At 34.7% G+C, this 14,926-nt stretch overlaps 2 protein-coding genes across 8 annotated transcripts in view; one reads left to right on the forward strand and one right to left on the reverse strand.

Moving 5' to 3' along the window:
• The window catches only part of TBC1D19 (TBC1 domain family member 19), a 144,421-nt gene that overhangs the window by 56,856 nt on the left and 72,639 nt on the right, over positions 1-14,926 (forward strand). For all 3 annotated transcript variants that reach the window (XM_060655285.3, XM_060655288.3, XM_060655287.3), the window contains 3 exons: positions 2,657-2,729; positions 8,955-8,993; positions 10,679-10,791. In XM_060655285.3, the coding sequence (XP_060511268.1) occupies positions 2,657-2,729; positions 8,955-8,993; positions 10,679-10,791 (225 nt within the window). The remainder of the gene's footprint in view (positions 1-2,656; positions 2,730-8,954; positions 8,994-10,678; positions 10,792-14,926) is intronic.
• The window catches only part of LOC132692629 (small ubiquitin-related modifier 2-like), a 44,720-nt gene that overhangs the window by 4,082 nt on the left and 25,712 nt on the right, over positions 1-14,926 (reverse strand). For 3 of the 5 annotated variants that reach the window (XR_009616471.3, XR_013555320.2, XM_078446225.2), the window contains exon 3: positions 13,803-13,915. The exons of the other annotated variants lie outside the window; for them this stretch is intronic. Coding sequence is in view for 1 of the 3 variants with exons in the window: in XM_078446225.2 (XP_078302351.1) it covers positions 13,803-13,840 (38 nt within the window). In the remaining 2 variants the exon portion in view is untranslated. The remainder of the gene's footprint in view (positions 1-13,802; positions 13,916-14,926) is intronic. 5 annotated transcript variants of the gene reach the window in all.

Consider the following 14,926-nt stretch of genomic DNA (forward strand, 5'->3'; position numbering starts at 1 on the left):
TGCAGTCAAGCTAAGAGGATATCTTATCAAAATAGGGTGGGCCCTAACACCAATATGACCAGGTTTTTTATAAGAAGAGAAGAGACACAGAGGAGAGACATACAAGGAGAGTGTCATAAGACAGTGGAGGCAGAGATTGGAGTTACGCATTTATAAGCCAAGGATCACCAAAGATTGCCGGCAATACCAGAAGCTGAGAAAGGCTTGGAACAGATTCTCCCCTATAGTCTTCAGGGAGAGCTTGGCCCTGTTAACGCCTTGATTCTGGACTTCTAGCCTCTAGAACTGTGAGAAGACATTTTGTTGTTGAAAGCCACCCAGTTAGTGATACTTTTTTTTTTAATGGCAGCACTAGGAAGCTAAAATAATATATAAAGCTTATAGACAGTACTTGGAACTTAGTAAGCAGTATATAACTATTAATCGTTAATATTACAACTTTGTTAAACAATTTTTAAGAAGTTATTTTTAAAAAGTGTTAGAAGTCCTTTTGATAGCAGTTTATACAAAGTGTACAGAAAAGGAAGCGGCAGCTTCTTTTCCTGAAAGTGGTGGGAAGTCTCCATAGGGGTACTGCCATTTCGACTAGCTTGAAGGAGTTTTCTAGGTAAAGAAGCAGGAAAAGGACACTGTATGAAAGGGTCAGCATGTGCATAAGTGGGACCAATTGTGTCTTCTGTCTGACGAGACCCAGAACTGATGTGGCTTCATTCTTAGCTATTGAACAACCAAAAACCTGTGGCTAATTTTCAAAAAAATTGTGGCTATACCCATTAAGAGTATGGTTAGTCCTTGTCTTCCTGCTCTCACTAGGGCTAGTTGTTCCTGCCCTCCCTGAGTCCTGCAGCCTGGCGATAACAATTCTGACTCGAGGTTTGGTTTATTTGAGACCTTGGTCTCTATATGAGTATTAAACTTGGTTGTGCTCACTGAGTCATACGATCCTATAATAGATGGCTCTCAAACCTAGTTCACAATGTTATGTAGTCTCATCCATGTTAAAACGACATTTCTTTTTTAAAACAACTTAAAGTGAAGTTGTCGACTCATTCCTGTTTACTAATTCAGTCACGTAGAGGCAACCGGTTGGAATAGAGCTCAGCAGTGTGGTTCAGTATCATTATTGAGCCCCTCCGCTACATGTCACTGAGCACTGTGCCAAGTACTGGGCGTGCAAATATGTATAAGAGACAGTCCTTATGTTCTCGGAGCTTCAGGTTCGTGGGGAGATGAACAGTAACAAAATGATGTGATTATGTACTTTGCCAGAAGTTTATAAAGGTAATACATGTATATAGAGAGTTGCTTATATCAGCCTGGAATATCAAGAAAGGCATTCCAGAAGGCCTAATACCCAGGGGGAGTTTTGAAAGAAATCTGAGATTAGGGCCCAAGTCTGGTGATGTTGAGTGAAAAGTAGTCCAGAGCAGTGAAATAGAAAATGGATATTCAGAGTTCTATTTCTGTGCCTTAACATGTCTTAGCAAAAGTAAAATTCTCCATTGTGATTACAGAAGGTAATATCGAAATGTTTTTGGACCTAAGTCCCTTCTGTAGAATAAAGATGAAGACTACTAAATAACCAAATACCTTATCATTAATTCTAATGATTTGAATGAAGGAAGAGTATTTACAATTAATAGAAGATAGTGGTTGAAAATGAATAAATAACATTACATTTTTGCCTCTTTAGTCATTAAAAATGCGACACATAAATTGAAGTCTAGATTAAAGACAAGTTTAGTTTGTCTTTACAAACAATTGAAGTCTAGATTAAAGACAAGTTTAGTTTGTCTTTACAACTTGTCTAGATTAAAGACAAATTTAGTTAAAAATTGAGGTATAACATCAGTTACATAAAATCAGTACAAAAATGAAACGAGTGTGAATGTTAGGTTGGATAACTGTCTTATGAGGGACACAAATAAATCACTATTTAAGTAATACATAATTATAAAGGATTAAAACTAATTCCATTTTTTAAAGAAGGAAGTTTGGTTTTAGCAATTAGAATGGTAACAAAACACTGAGGCAAATGTTAATAGAAATATTTAATTACTTAGGGAGTAAACATAACGTGAACAATATGGGGTTGTGTTATTTAAAAAATAACAGACAAACATGATTACTTTCACTAGACATTACTAGATAAGTGGAGGAAGTCTGGAGAGTAAATCTGATTTATTTTTAGTTTAGCAGAACACTTGATAGTCTAATTTTACTTAAAAATTAATTTAAGTTGTTTTGGATATTTGCAGTGTTTAGTTGATTAAAAGCAGAATGAAGTACAGTACCACAGAAAATAGAGAATCATATTGGTAATTTTAGATGATGAATTTAGAAATAAAATTGATGAATTCTACACATACTGTGTGTTTGTGTTTGAGGAATGATTTTAATGTTATTAGTTTTTTACTCAAAAGTATAATTATCATGTCTTTACTGAATCATCTATCACTTAAAAAGGCAAAATTTTGAACTAATGCATTACTACTGAAAAGTGCAATAATATCCTTTTTAGATATTTAAATGAAGCAAAAATTCATTTTACATTGTGATTTTTTATTTAAGCTGATGTTAAGATGAGATGACTTTTGTTTCTACTGTATGACAAACCACTGAGATGTATGTTAATTCTATGTGTGTTATTTTCCAGAAAGAATTCTTTGTAGAATTGGGCTTAACTACAGGACAGCTGGGTATAGATGATTCTACACAAGTGCCTCCTGGTGAGTGTTTCTCTCAGATGGCATATAATTAATGATAAATGAGAGTCAGTTTAAGGCTCATCTTTTCATTTCCAAATTAATCTAGTAACTCTTTTACGTCTGAAAACTAAGCATACTTTTTGATTCTCCTTGATTATTGTTAATTATTGAATAGAACTCTGTATGTTGCAATGATCAGAATTCAGCTAGATTTTGTATTTTTGTTTGAAGGTCTTTAAAGTAATTTTTGAAAAGTCATTAGACATATTTAAGTCAGTTTTTTTGGCAAAATCCTCATTGGCAGCACTCATATTTACATTTACTGGCCATTACCATCTATTTTTATTGTTTGTATCATCAAGTTAATTGAATACTGATATTCTACCTAGTATAAATTTAGGGTATAAAATTAGTATCTTTTAAATATTAACCAAACAGAAAATTTCCTTAGCTTTTATTTTTTTGTGTGCATAAATACAATGTGTTTTTCATAAAAGATCGGATTGGTATTTAGCTATAATCAACAGGAAGTAAAAATTGACTTAAAATATGGGAGGCCCATCTTGTGGAATTGTTCTAGTCTTTCCTCTGCACTGGCTAGCTGTGGGACTTGAACAAGTCACTTTACATTTCTGGACTTGCTTCTTTCTCTATAAAATAAGGAATTTGGCTATTTCTTATTGTTAATAATAATTATAAACCTAATAAACAGTCATCGAGTACATTACTATGTGCTGGATGTGTATTATCTCATTTTAACCCTAGCAGCTCTAGAAAGTATGTATTATTACCATTTTTAAAACTTTGTTAATGTACAATGCATATAGAAAAGCATAGGGGGTGCTTGGCTGGCTCAGTCGGTAGAGTATATGACTCATGATCTCTGGGTTGTGAGTTCAAGCCCCATGCTGGGGGTAGAGATTACTTAAAAGTTTTTAAAAAAAAGAAAGAAAAAGTACATATACTATAAGAGAATGGCTCGTTGGATTTTTATGATTTGGGCACACCTATTAAAATACCACCCAGATCAATATACTGAGGCTCCCTTCAGTCTTCATCCTCTTTGTCAAAAATAACCACTATTCTGATTTCTAGCGGTATAGATTGATTTTGCCAATTCTTGAACTTAATATGAATGGAAGCATATAGTATCTACCCTTTGATGTTTGACTTCTTTTGTTCAATATTATATTTATGAGATTCAACCATATTGTTTTATGTATTTGTGGGCCATTTTTTTTGCATGATGGTCGATCCACTGTAATAACATACCACACATTTATTTATCCCTGCTACTGTTGATGAGTATTTGGGAAGTTTCAGGTTGGCGGCTGTTACAAACAAGGCTGCTATGAACATCCTAGTATGTTTCTTTTGGTGAGCACGTGTATACTCCTCTGTTGAATACACACCTGAAAAGGCAATTTCCCTCTCCCGAGGTTCGCATAAATTCATTTTTAGTAGATAACTGCCAAAGAATTTTCAAAGCTGGTAGTACCAGTTTATACTTCCACTAGCAAGGGATGAGAGTAGAAGCTGTCTCATATGCTTGCTAATGCTGGATGTATTCCACCTTTGTTTCAGTCATCCTAGCGATATATAGTAGCACTGCATTATGGTCTTAAATTTTTTAGTATTGTGTAAGGTAGAAGTGTTGCTATCATTTTAAAGTTAAGAAGTGAAGATGTTAAGTACTTGCCCAAGTTCACAAAGCTAATAAGTGCTAGAATCAAGATTCAACACTAAGCAGTCTGCCTCCAAAGTCTGCTGCCTCCCCTCCTGATCCCTTTGATAGTCTTTTCTTATTTTATAAGAAGATATCAGACATTTTACAGAATAAGATATTGCTATGGTTTGAATGCTTGTGTCCTCCTGAAATTCATATTTTGAGCTCCTAACCCCCAAGGTGATGGTATTCGGTGAAGTCTCAGGAAAATGGTTAGGTCAAGAGGGTGTGCCCTCATGAATGAGATCAGTGCCCTTGTAAAAGAGCTCTCTAGCCCCTTCCACCATGTGAGGACACAGAGAAAAGTCAGCAGTCTACAGCCCAGAAGAAGAACTTCACCACAACCCATCATGCTGGCACCCTGATCTTGGACTTCTAGCCCCTAGAACTGTAACAAATAAATTGCTGTCTGTGGGGTTTTTGTTGTAGCAATCTGAACAGATTAAGGCAGATATCCTATATTTCTGTTCATGGCCAGTGATAGCCATATACAACAAAAGGAAAAGGAAATAATACTACAACCTTGAATGATATTTATGTTTTTTACTTTTAAATTATCCTCAAGAATTGCTTAAAGTTGTTCTAGACTCTATAGTAGCTATGCTTTAGAAGACCCAATATTTTTCTTAATCTAGAGTGTAGTTCTTTCTTCTTTGATTCACAAACGTGAGACCCTGCTAACGGCCAGGGACTAGTGAACACATAGATATGACATAATCTTTACTCTTAGGGAAGGTATAGTAGAAATACAGATATAGATAAGACTCAGTGTGGTATTTGCTATTCTTGCATACAAGGGGCAGTTGGAGCAGAGGAAGGAGCACTTCTATCTTCCCAGAGGAGATTGATAATCTCTTTAGTTGATGCATTTATTTTTACTCTCTACTTCTCAAAGGAATACTGCTAGAAATTGGGTTAAATTGGTGTCTATCCAATGAGATTGATTTCAGTGATATAGTACTTGGATTTTTACATGATTTGAGAATTGCTAACCAACAGTATTACTTAGAAAGAAGAACAGGGTTATAGGTAACTACTTTTGCCTAGAATTCATGGGTATTTTTAATGTTTTGGTCTATGTCTGTGGCTTTGGTCAAACTGGAACTGTGCTGCTAACGGTTTGAAATGTTGCCAATACTTGTGTCTGGCTAGAGGCAAGTTTTATATTTAGGATTAAGTGTACTCTGACTTAAAGGCACTATATCCGTCTTTAAAAACCTGTGTCACTTATGTTTTATCAATACTCTTAACTCAGTTTTCATATTTGAGGTACATATCCTACTTACTAGCTTAACAGCTTTTACATAAATAAGAGTCAGGAGAAAAATCCTTACCTTTATAATACGGAATCCAGATTTTAAAATAATCTAAAGTTAGACATATCCATTATTCCTACAAACTCTCATGAATATTCATTATTTTAAATACACATATGTACACATCTACATACTTAAAATGGAAACCATGTAGAAGACTCATGCTAGAAGGATAAGCAAGATCAATACTCTTTCATAAGGCTTTTTGATAAAGGGGGGGGTCATGTGTTTGATATTATTGCCTGAATATACATACTAATGAACTTATGAGATGGGATTTTGCTGAATAGACATTTTCAACAGTTTATTATTTCTAAAAGAAAAAGCAGCTTTAGTTGGCTCAGCATTTTCTGAAGTGTGTTCCATGAAGCATTCATCAGATAGATGTCCTGTGAAACAGAGGATCTTACTGCTAAATGAGGTTTGAGAAAGGCTGTGTCATATACATTTTTAAGATCTTTAGTTTGTGTCACTATCTTTAAGACTATGAGAAATCCTAAGTAAACTTCTAGCTTAGAATCTCCCCAATTCATTTCACCAGAGCACTTTTTTTTCCCAAGCAAGATTTACTAATATAGATGTATTTATTAACGTAGTCAATAACAGCATAACAAGCATTTTTTAAGTAACGGATTGGAAATTCTGGTTCTGACTTTTTTTGGCTTCTTATTCTTGGACTAGAAAATAGCACTTACAAAGCAAAGTCATTGTATGTCACATGATTGAATAGTTAAATTCTATAAAGAAGGTTTTTTTTTATTTTTATTTCCTACTACTTTTAGTGATAAAGCACTATTACCATCCAGTAGTGTCATCCATTTTTACAAGAGACAAGAATTGGCTGACAACATTTGATTCTTTGGTCACTGAGCTTTGGCAGTTAGAAGCTAATGGCAGCTAATTAAAATGAAACTGGTATTGTTATTTTATATACAGGCTTTGGAGTAAATATATTCAAATACTTTAGTCATAGAAAATGATTGTGTGTTGGCAGTCATCCCAAACGCTTTGCTTGGTCATTGTATAATCTGCTCAACTTCAGAGCCATTAGGAATAAAATAAACTAAAAGAATAGAGTACTCTGCTTCAAATATTGTATTTAGTAAAACCAGCTTTATGGTAATTTTTTAAATCTAAAAAAAATATCTAACACTGAAAATATCAACACATGGAAGAATGAAGTAGAGTACCATTTTGTATTGGTCAGCTGGGCTGACCCCGGGGATCACAGAACAGGCTTTTTAGAAAACTGCATTAAAATATTAGGCCAGGACAGGTCTCCCTCTCCCTCAATGCCCAGGTCTGGCCACCAGCAGGCCACTGAGTTCAGATAAGAGCTCTGAAGTGTCTAAGCACGAGCATTCTGCTCAGGAGGGAATCAAGTGCCAAGATGGTCACCAGGTTGCCGGGAGACCCAGGTTCTACTTACCCAGACAGTCACATGTTAAGTTCATGACCCTTAACACACCATTATCCCATTTGTGAGAAAAGGCGAACTAATCACTGTTGTAAAATCTAACAAATCCCATTAACAGCTCCTCCTTTGTCAGATTGTGGGTAGAGGAAGAAAGGAAGTTGACAAACGGATTTTCTCTGAGATGGAGAGAAGAGCTAAAAGTTTTCCCCTTATAGTGTCAGTATCCTTTTCTTTTTTTGCTCTTAATTTTTAAATAACTTATAGAAGTATAGTGTACATAGTGAAAAGGGCACAAATCATAAGTATACAGATCAGTGAATTTTTACCACGTGAGCACAATTATGAAACCTCTGACTCCATCAAGAAATAAGAACATTACCAGCATCCTAGAAGCCTCCAGGCACACCTCCAGTCTCTGCCACCTCCGTGGGTGACAACTATCCTGACTTTTTTAAAAATTTAATTTATTTTACTTATTTTTAATTTTAATTTACATCCAGGTTAGTTAGCATATAGTGCAACGATGATTTCAGGAGTAGATTCATTAATGTCCCTTACCCATTTAGCCCATTCCCCTTCACCACCCTTCCAGTAACCCTCTGTTTGTTCTCCATATTTAAGAGTCTCTTATGTTTTTGTCCCCCTCCCTGTTTTTATATTATTTTTGCTTAACCATCCTGACTTCTAACATCATAGGCTACTTTTGCCTATTTTGTACTTTATAGATATGGAATCATACTGTTGATGAGTTCTACTGTTGATGATCAGTTGAGTTGTTCCCACTATTTGGTTATTACCATTATTGCTGCCATGAATATTCTAGTATATGTTCCTTGGTACACATATGCGTGCATTAAGGTGTACACCTGAGAGTAAATTGCTAATTGTTCTAGGATGTGCATGGTTTTCCAAGTGGCTGCACTAATTTACATTCCCACCACCTTTGTACGAAAAGTTCATTTGCTCCACTTACTTTGCATTTAGAATTGTCAGGATTTTCATTTTAGGCGTTAATGATGGGTGTATATTTCATAATGGTTTTCATTGTGTTTCTCTGATGACTAATGTGGTTGAGCCTCTTTTCATAACTTTACTGGTCCTTTGGGTCTCCTCTTTTGTAAAGAACCTGTCACATATTTTGCCTATTGGGTCAGATAGTTGTCTGTCTTTACCAAGAGTTCTTTACATGTTCTGGATACAAGTCCTTTGCCAGATATGTGTATTGCACAGATACTCTCCCACTCTGTGACTTACATTTTCACTCTCAATGGTGTCTTTTGATAAAGAGAAGTTTTTTTTAATGTGGTTTAGTTTATGAGTTTTTTGCCATTATGATGGGTACTTTAAAAGCAAATCTTTGTTTCTCCCATATAATCTTTTAAAATGGCATTTGTGTAGTGGGATTTATAATAGCATTAAGGCTTTATTTTTTTAGCTATGCTTTCATGGCAGATTAGAGCAGCAGTAGGGCTTTGCAAATGAAACTGTCAAGATGAGTGGACCTTTTTTCTGTTGTGAAAAGATATTCTGTTTTATTTTAACAATGGAAAATTAGTTATCAGTTTCTTCTTCTGATTAAATGTACATAACTCCCTTTTAATTTCCATAAGCTTTAAACAACTTACAAAAAAGATTTTTCTATATATAAAGATAAATATTCTTATAGTTTTATACAGAACCATTCAGCTTTAGAAATAATTAACAGTATCAATACCAGAAAAAAATATACCTATGTTGTTATAAATGTGGTTGATCATACTTGTGTCTAATAATTTTATCATTTTTAGAACTTTTTGAAAATGAGCATGTACGTATTGGGCAAAAAGGTAAGCTTTTGATTCTACTAATTATGATTTCTGAAAATGAAACAGTCTTAAGTAAATGTCTGCATCATGTACCTCCAACTGAAATTCAATCTCTGGAAAGCTAAAAATCTAAAAAAGAGTACTATTTAACTATGTAGGTAACATAATGGGAATCTTTATAAAGAGGAGGAATGCATCATTTTGGCTTCATCAATAAATGTTAGATAAAGAAGAACACAGATGGTTCACTAAAAAGGAAATAATAAATGCAGACACACATTCTTCGAAAATGTGAGCTTAATCCATTCAGCAGAATTTCATTTTAAAATCAAAGAGGAAGGCTGTCTCTTTCATGCGCCCACACACTTCTCATTAGCGTTAATTGGAATATGCCCCTGCATTAGGAGAAGCTGTACTTCTCAATGACTGTTCACAATGGTAAGACTTAATACCCAAAGCGGCCCTTAGTGTTCTGGGGAATAATTTTTTCCCTATCTTTTGAAGATTCTTCTCCTTGTTTTTATAAATCTTATTTTGTCTTTGAAATGTGAAGTGCAGATAAGTCTTTGTGTCAGAATGTACCTTCTAGGGCGATTGTCATGTTCTAAACTCCATACTTCAATTTTTCAAAATAATATTTATTCAAGACATCATTTTTTACTCGTATGTTTGACGTTTTCATTAAACAGAGTTGCAAATTAAGGAATATGTCTCATATCTTTTTTTTTTTTTAAGTTTATTTATTTTTGAGACAGAGAGAGACAGAGCATGAACGGGAGAGGGTCAGAGAGAGAGGGAGACACAGAATCTGAAACAGGCTCCGGGCTCTGAGCTGTCAGCACAGAGCCCGACACAGGGCTCGAACTCACAGACAGCGAGATCATGACCTGAGCCGAAGTTGGACACTTAACCAACTGAGCCACCCAGGCGCCCCATGTCTCATCTCTTTTATATGATCCCTTTGTTTCTTTTGGTTATGTCATTTTCATTTAGTACAAGTTTTTTCCCTTTTCTTTTAAGAATAAAATAATATATTAGACAAATATCGGCAGTTGTCTGATATGTCTTTTTTTGCTTTTATTTTTGTTTTGTGTGTTTTGGGAGAGCCTTTATTTTCAGACTTAATAGCTGGTATTTTCATTAAAGAAAATAAAAAGAAAATGAAAGCAAAAGCATAATATCTTAATTTTGTGAACTTGGCTGATTATAAAGAGCTTTTGGCCTTCTTAAAAGATTATTAGTTCTTTTCTGTTTTTAGTTCTTTTTTAAAAAAATCTCTCTTTTCTGTTGATTTTGGGAAATAGCTAAGAAGTCATCAAATTCTTTATAATTCTTAGCCATAATACTTCAAATACCATAGTACTTCAAAATACTAGAACATTCCTGACTTAGAGAATATGCCTAAGAAATTTATGTGTCTATATCACTAGTTTCAGATCCGTGGAACAAAGTGATTTCAAAGTACCTACATTAAAAATTTTTACCAAATTGGGTGGGAGGTAGAGGAATTTCGGACTCAACATGTCTAGGGCTGTAAACAGGGCCACATCAAAATTCAGAGAGTACAAGAAGGCTGTCAAGACGTGATGTAATTATGTTAGATATAGAGATGAAATATTAGCTTCCCCAAAGATTTTTAGTTAAAATATTTCAGTGTTGTCTTATATTATGAAATTTGTAATGAGATTTTACTCTACTTTTGCCAGTTCTAGCAGAACAAGATAGTGCCGCTGCTCAACAGTATATCAGACAAGGAAGCCCCACAGCACTGAGAGCGGAATTATGGGCTCTCATTTTGAATATTTCCAGTCAACCTGAGGTAAGAGTCAAAGAAGATAGGCTAAATTTGAGCTTATTGACATTTATTCTTCAATGACCAGTGATTCACATTGTTGTTTTTTTTTTAATTTTTTAAATGTTTATTTATTTTTGAGAGAGAGAGAGGCAGAGTGTGAGCAGGGGAGGGGCGGAGAGAGAGGGGGACACGGAATCCGAAGTAGGCTCCGGGCTCTGAGCAGTCAGCATAGAGCCCGATGCGGGGCTCCAACCCACGTGCTGTGAGATCATGACCTGAGGCAAAGCTGGACCCTAACTGACTGAGCCACCAGGTGCCCCAGTAACCAATTATTCAAAATAGAAATACTTTTTTTTTTTAATTTTGGTTTCTTAGCCTTATATGTTTACCCCCTTTTTCATTTACAAAAATCACTGTAGTTTTGAGTTCTAAGACAAGATTAACATAGAATATAATCACTGCGTGCTTAACATGGAAGTTTTTGTTATTGATAATTAGTTGGATATTTTAAACTTATATGTACAAGAGCAGTAAATAAAATTTTAAGAAATGGAGTCTGCCAGTGGAGATCAGTGAAGACATGTAAAAGAACTGGGATATTAGAATAAGGAGAGATAAAGGACCACTCAGTATATGTAAATGAGCACTTTCTCCCTACAGTTGCTTTTGAAACATGCACTATTTTTAGGGTTCTAAAAACTGACAGATTATGTGGCAATATTAGTTTTCTTAGTACAGAAACATTTTATTTTATGAAATAAAATGAATATGAAGAGAAATCACCAACAGGTAAGTAACAGATTCAATAAGGAACAATTATATAAAACATTGATTCCTTTTGAAAAAAAATTTTTATTTTGCTTAAAGCCCATTGATCATATAACCCATCCATTTAAAGATTTTTAATAAGTAGTGAACTAATAGCTCCCTAGCCTAGTGGTTGAAAGCATGGGTTTTGCAGGGGATGCCTGAGTCAGTTAAGCATCTGACTCTTGATTTTGGCTTCAGGTTATGATCTCATGTTTCATGAGATCAAGCCCCACGTTGGGCCCCACGCTGATGGTGTGAGGCCTGCTTGGGATTCTCTCTCTCCCTCTCTCTGCTCCTTCCCCACGTGCACCAGCACTTTTCTCTCTCTCTCAAAATAAACTTAAAAAAAAAAAAAAAAAGCTTGGGTTTTGGAATTATATGGACCTGGTTTCAACTCCAAGCTTACGTAAAATGTGCCATTGAGTGAGTTAAATTTCTTGAAACCTCAATTTACCCATGCTGAAATATAGGTAATAATATTTATATCATAAGGTGGTTATGAGAATCAAATGAAATGATATCTATGTCTTCTAACACAGTGCCTGACATGAATGGTCAACATTAATGATAGTAATAAAATAATACTTACATGTTGCATAGTTTTATTATAAATTAATTGTAATTTAGAGTAATGGTTTTTAAGAAAATCAACTATTCATATTATTGTAAGAAGTACACCTCTGACTCTTGCAAATTATGTTACATGTGTGCTTTTCTGTGTATGTGTGTGCTTTAAACATCACTGTCAAAAATTACTTGCTTCCTTTCTGAAAGAATAAACCTTGTGATTGAGTTCCAAGAAGTTTTAGACCAAATGATATTGGTATCTTTTGTGGTGACACTAGAAGTAACAGTTTACAGAACAGAAGTGAGTGTACATTGGGCATTTTGGGGGAGAGTGTCAACTCTTGGAGAAGAGACGGTAACTCTTGTCGATCTAACTGTGTAGGTGACCTACCAAGATCACTCATCAGGAGCTAGATTAACAAAACTTGTCTCTCCAGAGGAACTAAATGCTACTATTTTAGAAACAAATTTAGAATTTTTCCAGAAGTATCATCCTAGAGGGGCACCTGGGTGGCTCAGTTGGTAGAACATCAGACTCTTGATCTCAAGGTCATGAGTTCAAGTTCCGTGTTGGGCATGGAGACTACTTAAAAAAAAAATAAGTGTCATCCTAGAATAAGAATAGTAATCCCAATTAAGTTCCAATAAAAAATGGTATTTTATTATAATGTTCAAAGGCAGTTTTCACACTTGAATTTTGGAGCTTATAGTCATCTTAATTTTTTTTAAGTTTATTTATTTTGAGAGAGAGAGAGCGAGCATGAGCAGGGGAGGGTCAGAGAGACAGGGAGAGAGAGGATCACAAGCAGGCTCTGCACTGTCAGCACAGAGCCCAACTCAGGGCTTGAATTCACAAATCATGAGGTCATGACCTGAGCTGAAATCAGAAGTTGGACGCTTAACCAACTGAGCCACCCAGGTGTCCCGTCGTCTTAATCTTTAAATGCACAATGGCAAGTCTGGAAATAGAAATTAATATTTGCAGAAAAGCAACCTTGATTTCATTGAATAAAACACTTTCCATCACTTTCACTTATTTTCAGGTGTAAAAGTATGACCTCAACAAACTAAAGCAGTTCCAAAATAATTGTTGTAGGTGGGGTAGGGTGGGTGGGAGGGTGGGGTGGGAGGGAAGAATAGTCGTTTCTTATCAAGAATACTTTATCAGAACTTTTTTTCAATCACTTAAAATAAGCGACACATAGAAATGCATCATAATTGAGGAGTTACAGAGATAAGTGGAATATTTCACATTTCAGATCCATGAAGATATTTTTAAAAATCTTATCTCAATAGATAGACTGGATTTAATGATTTAAGTTCCTAGTAATTAATTTATTTCACTAGAACATTATTTACTTTGATTTTTTTCTCTTATTAAGGAAATATGTCACACATTTAAAAAGATTGCTTTTGTATATATTCTTATATGCAAATCTCTAAGTGCCTATCAGGATATCCATATTTAGTAAACATTCATCCTATTTTAAATTTTTTTGCTTAATTTAGTTTGCTAAAGAATACTGAAAATTCTTCTCTACTTTGTTTTAGGTACTTGCTTACTGATAAAATAGCCAGGACTAGTATTAATTAAAATTTTCTTTAGTGAGTTCATAAGTTTCTCCACAACCTTCCCCAGGTCAATAACAATGCCTGACCTTCCTAGATTTTCCTGGTCAGCGCATTCAGTCTTCATAGTGCCTGTTTCTGACTTTCATTCTCCTCAACACTTCTTTTCAGAGTCTTAGCAAAACGCCTCATCTTCTCCTTCCTGGAGAAAACAGAAATCATCATAAGAGACTCGCTCAGATTCCTTCCACCACATCTGTAAACTTACTTGCATCAGCACCTGTTCTTGCCTCCTGTACTTTTATAGCGAAACCTTCTGAAAGAAAAGTCTGTGTTGGAGGCATCCACTTCCATTAATTACTCAGTCTACCATGGTCTGGCATACACCAAAGAACAGTGGACACATTTTAGTCTTTACGTCTACTGTGTTTGATACTCTTGCTTACTCTGCCCTTGAAGTATTCCTGCTCTTTAGTTTGCCCTGTTTTCGTAGCTCTTCATTTTCTTTCTTTCTTTCTTTCTTTCTTTCTTTCTTTCTTTTCTTCTTTTTTTTTTTTTTTTTTTTCATGTCCATTTTGAGTTCCTTTGCTGGACGTTAAGGGCTCGTATTTGTAAGAATTCCATTTTGATCTTCTTTTCATTCTGTACTACATGTTGCCTGGCCTGTCTTATTTACAGGTCACTTATTCCCTAATGGCTTTGACTCTGTGTTCAGCCAAACTCTCTCTTACACCTAAAACTTTAAGTTATTCACAGCACTTTGAAGATATACTTCTTTATGGAAGCATACTGCACTAAGATTAAAAATTTAATGACTTTCTTTTATTGAAATATTTATTAGTTTCCTAGCATTGGTTATGAAGGGTATTTATCATTAATTTATAATAAAAAACATTACAAATATGATTACAAATTACTACTTAGAATAGCAATTAACATGAAATTCCCTATGGGAATTTGTAAATTATAGGCAATAACGTAAATATGAATACATGTAGGTATGTAGTGGTATTTCATTGTTGTTTTCATTTACATTTCCCTCATGACATATGATGTGGAACGTCTTTTCATATGCTTATTTCCTATTTGTAAGTCTTCTTTGTTGAGGTGTCTGTTGAGCTCTATAGCCCATTTTTTAATTGCGTTGTTTATTTTCTTGTTGAGTTTTAAGAGTTCTTTGTATATTTTGGGTAAAAGTCCTTTATCAGATATA

This window comes from Panthera onca, chromosome B1, assembly GCF_046562875.1.
Source record: "Panthera onca isolate mPanOnc1 chromosome B1, mPanOnc1 haplotype 2, whole genome shotgun sequence".
Classification (NCBI taxonomy): Eukaryota; Metazoa; Chordata; class Mammalia; order Carnivora; family Felidae; genus Panthera; species Panthera onca.